Source organism: Ascaphus truei, chromosome 18, assembly GCF_040206685.1.
Source record: "Ascaphus truei isolate aAscTru1 chromosome 18, aAscTru1.hap1, whole genome shotgun sequence".
NCBI lineage: Eukaryota > Metazoa > Chordata > Amphibia > Anura > Ascaphidae > Ascaphus > Ascaphus truei.
In genome coordinates, this window is record NC_134500.1 from 30,171,367 (window position 1) to 30,179,412 (window position 8,046).

At 49.6% G+C, this 8,046-nt stretch overlaps 1 protein-coding gene across 6 annotated transcripts in view; it reads right to left on the reverse strand.

Moving 5' to 3' along the window:
• The window catches only part of REC114 (REC114 meiotic recombination protein), a 70,830-nt gene extending 66,964 nt beyond the window's left edge, over nucleotides 1-3,866 (reverse strand). For all 6 annotated transcript variants that reach the window (XM_075576023.1, XM_075576021.1, XM_075576020.1 and 3 more), the window contains exon 1: nucleotides 3,690-3,866. In XM_075576023.1, the coding sequence (XP_075432138.1) occupies nucleotides 3,690-3,851 (162 nt within the window). In that variant the 5' untranslated portion in view covers nucleotides 3,852-3,866. The remainder of the gene's footprint in view (nucleotides 1-3,689) is intronic.
• Nucleotides 3,867-8,046: the final 4,180 nt, after the last annotated feature.

Sequence of the window (8,046 nt, forward strand, 5' to 3'; positions counted from 1 at the left end):
TGGCGCTACCTCCCGCTGGCACTGACCGCGCTCATGCTTGAGAGTGGTGACATCACCAACTCTCCAAGCGTGAGCACCGGGTGTTCTGTCTATTTTGCAAGCGCTTTTTTTTGTCTCCCCAAATTTGGGAGAGCGTGCGTGCCCAGGCACACCGCGTGAGCGGGGACGTGAGTATTAAGATTCCAATAAGTAAACTCGGCAAGCTCCGTGCACTCAGCGCTAGCATGGACGCAGCCTTAAGCTGAACTTATAGTGCCGGCGACAGCAACGTCGCAGCAAAACAAATGCATTGCCGCCGTTGCGTGTGCTTATAGTAAGTGCGACGCAGCAACGGTTTGGTCGCGATCGCTGGAAGTCATCTTTTTGATTTTTCCAGCAACCGTAGCCTGACCGTCGCGTCGCCGGCACTATAAGCGTAGCCTTAGGCCTGGGACATGGTGCAGGGAGCGGCGCTGGGCAGCGCTGACGCTCATGCTCTCCTGCTCAAGCAGGAGATTTTTTCTGTCCCTGCATGAGCGTCAGTGAGCGTGCGTGTGTGCAGGGTGGGAGGCTTTCGGGAGGCGGGCATGGAGGCGGGGCTAGCGCGGCATGGCGCCAACGTCACGGACTGCCATTGGCTTCTGGCAGTCACGTGACCGGCCCTGCACTTGCATGAGCGGGAAACTTTAAACTTGCCTGTCTCCTGCATTTCCACACACCTCCGCACGCCTGCGGAAGCGCCGTCTAAAGCCGCGCTGATAGGGATGTTTCCCCTCAGCGCAGCTCAGCACGGTCTTTTTGACCATGTCCGAGGCCTTAGATAGTTTGGAGTTTGGCCCAGCCGCACAGCTGATTACATTATGGTTTGGGGGGAGTGGGGGTGGATGTTAGGGGGTGTTAGAGTCGTGTTTGCGGCGTTTTACCCCTTTTCAGTTGGAGCATCTGCCCCCACCCCAAGAAATTATTTATTTTAATTTACAGTATCTTTTATTGCTCCATCTGATAACACAGATTGCCTTATTATAATACAGAATATCACAGATTTTCCACTGGATCCCATGACCGTGATAACGCCGAATATCACATAACGTGCCAGCGGCAGCAATAACCCTCGCGGCAGCAATAACCCTCGCTGCAGCTTTCCAGGACAAGGGGATCTCCAAACACAAACCTCCCCAGCTCAGGAAACACTCACCTCCAATATCCTGGCCCTATTTAGAAAGTAAACATGGCCGCCATGACAACCAATGAACTAGGGCAGTGCTTACCAAACATATTTTGTTCTTTACCACCATAAAATTAACAGGGCTTCCTATACCAGCACCACATTACAGCTTGTCAAATTATTTACACACACAAATAAATCACACTTTGTAGCTATATCATTTGTTTTTTTACATTTTGTTATTCAGTGCAATTTAACTTTATTTTTTTTTAAGCATATGTTTGAGCTTTGCTTCTGTACTGCTCTTTACCACAACAACCTGAACCGTAAAAGCCACAGGAGTGTGATTTACCACTTGTTGGGACCATATATACCAGTGGTCCTCAAGACCCCCTAACAGGTCAAGTTTTCAGGATATCCTTGATTCAGCATAAGTGGCTCAGTATTCAACTGCATCACCTGTGCTGAAGCAGGGATATCTTTAAAACCTGACCTGCTGGGGAGTGTAAAGGACTGGAGTTTAGCACCCTTGCAATATACAACATTAGCAATATAGGTAAGAAACCTGTGCATTAAGTGAATGGTGCAATACTTAGCGACGTTCCCCTTTTCCTGGCTGAGAGCCTGGGATGAATATTTCCTGAACCAAAGGGCCCCTGGCTTTATACCTGGGGCGGTCCTGACACCAGGAAACCTCCAGGGTAAGTTGCAAAATAAGGAGGAGAATGACAAAACTGGGCCTGCTGCTGTAAACATGGCCAGGTGTCTCCTTAATGAGACTAACGCTCCTGTCAGGTTTTTTATGTCTTCATTTTTTAAACGTCTATAATCTCTGTGATTGTATTATGCATCAGAAAGTAAGCGCTCCTTGTGTAGGTACTCCGCGTGTGTGTAACATGGCAGAGCTTTCCGCAGTCGTGAGCAGCTTCGGAAGAAGCCAAATCATGCATTTTGAGATTAAGGGCCTCATGCAGAGAGCAGCGCTATTAACAATCTCGCCATTTTCCGGCGAAAATCGCGCTAAAAACAGCCGAAAATGGCGAGGTATGAAAAAAGCGCCATTTTTTTTTCTATTTATAAATCTCGCCGCGCGGCTGGCGAGAACCTACATCTCGCCAGTCTGAAAAATATCCAAATTCAGAAAGGCGCGCTCGCCATCTAGCGGCTGTTTTTGGCGCGATTTTCGTCAATTTTCTCCGCCAACTAAAGTTGGCAAGAAGCAGGAGCTCGCCAGCTATAGGGGAAAAAAAAAAAATGCGCGATTTTTTTTTCTCCCTTTCAGCTGCGCGCATCTCCTCATTTACAATTCTCCACATGCAGTAATGCTAAAAATAGCGGATTTCGCCCATTTCTGCATATGGAGAATAAAACTCTCCATTAAAGCTACTTTTTCTTAAACTCTCCAATTTATTCTAGCGCTGCTCTCTGCATAGGCCCCTAAGTGCACATACACATACACAGGTATACACAGATCTACACATACACAGGTATACAAATACAGTACACAGTTATACACATACACTTCACAGATATACACATACACAGATGCACACATACACTGGGTATACATTATACAAAAGTATACACACACCGGGAATACACATACACACACCGGGTATACATATACACACACACACGTATATATACACACACACACACACACACACACACGAATACCCTCTGATTTCATAAACATTTGTGTCAATATTCAGCAGACTGATGGGGAACAAACCGGACACTTCCTTATGTCTGCCAGAAAAATCTTATACCAGGTTTCCTCCCAACCCCCTCCCACCTTCCCTTCCCTCCTCCTGATCCCCTCCCACCTTCCCTTCCCTCCTCCCAACCCCCTCCCACCTTCCCTTCCCTCCTCCCAACCCCCTCCCACCTTCCCTTCCCTCCTCCTGATCCCCTCCCACCTTCCCTTCCCTCCTCCCAACCCCCTCCCACCTTCCCTTCCCTCCTCCCAACCCCCTCCCACCTTCCCTTCCCTCCTCCCAACCCCCTCCCACCTTCCCTTCCCTCCTCCTGATCCCCTTTCACCTTCCCACCCCTCCCCCTCTCACCTTCCCACCCCTCCCTACCATCCCCCTCTCCCCCCTCCCTCTCCCCCTAACACTTGCTACTTCCCTCCCCCTCCTCCTCTCCCCCTCACCTTTCCTCACATTCCTGCTCCTCCTCTCATCGACCCCTCACCTTCCCACCCCTCCCCCTCATCCCCCTCTCTCCCCCTAACACTTACTAGTTCCCTCCCCCCATTCCCCTTCCCTCACACCCCCTTCTTTCCCCCTTCCACTCTCACCTTCCCTCCCATCCCCCGCTCACCTTTCCTCCACCTCACTCTCACTCCTCCTCCTCACCATCCTTCCCCCACTCACCTTCCCTCCCCCTCACCTTTCCTCCACCTCTCACTCCTCCACTAACCATCCCTCCCCCCCTCACCTTCCCTCTCCTCCCGCATCCCTCCCCGTCACCTTCCATCCCTCCCCCTCTCACCTTCCTTCTCCTCCCCCTCACACCCCGCTGGGGTTTCTCTGTTTCTTACCCGCCACATGGCAGCGTTTCCCTCTCCTGCTCCCCCGGGCTCCGCAGTGTCTGGCCGAAACCTCCCGTACCTCCGCAGCGGCCACTCCTCCCCCGCGCGCCCCGTCCCCGCGCCGCCCTCCGCTTCCAGCGTGCCGGACCCGCAGCCTCGTGCCTCCGCCATGAGACACCGCGCGCCAGCTCAAGCACCAGCTCGAGACCTCCCCGCAGCCAATGGGAGGCGAGAGCGAGCACACGTGACAGCCGAGGAGGGAAAAGGCGGGAATCCGGAGAGCGGGAAGAGGTAATGGGTGACGTCATTTACATGGATCTGTCACGTTATATAGACCAATGTGTTTCATATACTGTGTATATATATCAATATATAACAATGTGTAAATCAGTTAGTATATATATATATATATATATATATATATATATATATATATATATATAAAAAAATGATGCCGCCTTTTTGTTACACCCTGACGCGTTTCGTCTCACAGCGGATAGTTTCTCAAAGCAATATATATATATATATATATATATATATATATATATATATATATATATATATCCATATATATATATATATATATATACACACATATATGTTCTGTTTATATCAATAAACCCTCACACTCCCTTCTCACACTCACTCCCCTCCCCCTCAAACTTTCCCTTACCCCTCCCCTCACACTCCCCCCTCTCGCCCCACACTCAACCTCTCCCACCTCACCCTCACGTACTCCCCACACTCATTCCTCTCCCCCTTGGCACTCACCCTCTACCCCCTCAAACTAACTCCTTCCCCCGTACACTCACCCTCTCACCCTCAACCCTCTACCTCCCTGACACTCACACATCCCCCTCCACACTCACCATCTACCCCCTCACACTCACCCCTTCACACACACTCACACTTCTCCCCTTCACCCCTCTCCATCCTCACACTCACCCCTCTTCCCCTCACATTCCCCCCACTCCCCCTACAACTCACCCCTCACACTCCCCCTCTCCCCATTACTGTCACTCCTCTCCCTCCTCACACTCATCCCTCTCACACTCACCCTCTCCCCCATCACACTGCCCCCTCTCCTCACACTCATCCCTCTCACACTCACCCTCTCCCCCATCACACTGCCCCCTCTCCTCACACTCATCCTCTCCCCATCACACCTTCCCCTCACACTCCCCTTCTCCCCATCACACTGCCCCCTCTCTCCTGACACTCACCCATCACCCCCTCACATTTACCCCTCTCCCTCTTACACTCCCCCACTTCCCCTCACACTCCCAACACTCCACCTCACACTCATCCCTCTCCCTTCTCACACTCATTTCCCTCCCACTCACCCTTTGTCCCCTCACACTAACCCCTTTCCCCCTCACTCTCACATGCACTCCTCACACTCATCCCTCTCCCCCTTTACACTCCCCCTCTACCCCCTCAAACTAACCCCCCTCACACTCACCCTCTACCCCCTCACACTAACCCCTCTCCCCCTCACACACCCTCTCACCCTCACCCCTGTGCGCACAAGCACCATCCCCAAATCAGTCCGGGCCCAGTACTAGTCATCACCCACCATCTCTCATTAAAGCCCTACCATTTTCCCAAAAAGGAAGGGTTTCAAGAATCACTAGCGGACAAGAACGTTTGGAACCAGCGATTGAAACTTTGCGTAAAAGGTTCCTAGACAGGGGTTATCCCTCTGCCAGTTTGGATAAATCACTCAGTAGGGATGTGAACCTCAATAGGGCGAAGAGTAATGAGGGAAGGCTAATATTTACCTCTACATATAATCAAGCCAGTGGATTTATAAGAGCAACCATTATGAAACACTGCCATTTATTGCAAAATGGATGTATGTGGTGCACCACCCATGATGGCTTTCCGGAGGGGCAGAAATGTGGCTAATACGCTTATTCATACTGATAGTGTAAGTAATTACAAAAAACCCCATTTTTTGGAGGGAGGATGACCTGGTAACTTTAAATGCATGAACTGCTCTGTTTGTAACAGCCTGGTTGTTGGGGACACATTTAATCATCCCCATAGTGGTAAAAACAAGAGTAGAATCACCTGCAGGTCCTCATATGTGGTGTACGCTATCAAATGCCCATGTGGCTTGTTATATGTAGGGAAAACTACAAGGATGTTGAAGATTAGATACAACATTGTAAAGAGCATGGGCATAATGTCGCATAATTGAGACTTATGGGGATTGAATATGTGGCACCGAAACGAGATACCCCAGACAGAGAGACACTTCTGTTAAGACGGGAAGCGTTCTGGATCCACTCATTGAATACGAGTAATGGTGGTGGCCTTAATAAGCAACAGAACCTGCGATGTTTTCTTGACAGAAGATCATTCTTCTCTTCCATTAGATTGATAGAAGCAACAGACTCCATTATCCCCTGGACGTTGGACTTTGGACTTGCACGTAGTCTCCTTATGCCACAGCACTGAGATTTATGGCTGGAACTTGGGATCATTGTGTGCTTATATGAAGATAATTATTTAAGCATTAGCCCATTGGAGTTCAACAGTTTTATTATATATACTTTATTCATTATTTACACTTTAGTGTTGGTGTTAGAGTGATATATTTTGTTTGTCCCTTTTTCACTTTTTAGTAGTTTTTCACCTTTAGGATTTTGTGAGGGACCTCACTCCTCCCTGCTCTGACTTAGGGGTTACTATGGCAACCGGCGCGGAGTGGCCATGACTGCCTGGAGTCCGCCCCCACCTGGCATCTGACGTCAGCGCGAAGCGTTGCGTCGACGCACCCGCGTTATCACGGAGTATCTGCGTTATGGGAGGCGATCGGTCGGAGTGAGGAGAGATGAGTACCAGGGTATTTAAGGTTATTACATGTCTCACTCCGTAGCCCTCACCTTGTAAAAGGTAGCGTTGTACTACCGAAACGTCAGCACATTAAAGCTTTCTGAATTAGACTGTGTGCCTGCCTCCTGCTTTGCTGATTAGGGTTCCTGTAATGAACCCTACCCCACGGAAGAGTGGCCCTTCCGGTCCTATGAGGATATGGATGATGAAGATATTTCTTATGGGAAATCCGAACCGAGTCACACCCACAAAACACCCCAAGAATGGTGGAGGTGCCTAAACTCGGTACGCACCGAACAAACAGGTCTCCATGACCCCGAACATTCCTGCCAGCTAACGCAACTGCCAGAAATGCCTGGCGGATACAGTACAGCTGCTGAAGTTTCAAATAAAGACGGAGACCTCAGTATCCCTGGTGGGACGGAGTCATCCAAAACAAAAAGGCGGAAAAAGAACAAGAAATGCGGTGCTTCACTTACCGGGGAAGGAACAAACAAGTCCACAAATCTCGCTGAGAAAAAGGGGGTCCGAGATGCCCTGCAGCCTAGAGGAAATGGAGGATTTGTCACGCGGATGACAGAATATCCAGAGGGCCCAAGGCAGAAGTCGTGTACCCCAAAGAAGTGTCTGTCCAGTGCCAACAGTGAGGAACCCTCAACCAACCATACCAGGGAAGCGGAGCCAGAACCATTGAGTGACCATCCCTTGACCAGCCCTGAAGATGCACTGCAAGGTGCCAGGCGTGACTGTGATCTGCTCCGTGAAGAATTGAAAATGGAGAGAGAAAATAATGCTGAGCTACAGAAGACTGTGCTCGCAATGTACTCGGCGGCCAAGACCGAATTGGAGGATCTAAGGGTGGATCTAGATACTGCGAATACTACTATTACCACCATGGATGAAAAGCAGAGCAAGTGTGACTGAATGATTGCTAATCTGAAACAGAAGTATGAGGAGGCACTGAAAGAGATTACAGTCTTTCAGCAAGAGGTTCGCGATCGCCATAGAGAGTTGGAAGTCTCTCAGAGTGAGGTTCATACTCTCCGCATAGAATTAAATGCCTCACACAAGGAGGTCAACAGTATCCGGACAGAGGTGGACATATCTCAGAATGAGGTTCATACTCTCCGCATAGAGCTGGATGCCTCACACAAAGAGATCAGCAGTTGCCGCACAGAACTTCACATCTCGCTGAGGAGCTGGACATCCCTCAAAAATCTGCCTACAGTCTTAGTATGGATCTTAAAGTCTGTCAAAAGGAGCTTCACACCCTCAACCTAGAGATAGAAGTCTCACGCCAGGAGACTGGGAGTCTAAAATCAGAAGTGCATAAGTGGAAGGAGGACTATGAAGAGGCCACGAATAATAGAGAGACTGTAAAAAGAGTAAATACCAGCCTGAAAGAGGTAAATTCTGATTTGACTGACCACGTCAGTGAAATGAATAGCAAGCTTCATGAGTGTCACAGAGTGCTCACAACAAACAAGGCAGGGCCGCGAGGCTGAGGTGGGGATATTGATAGCCA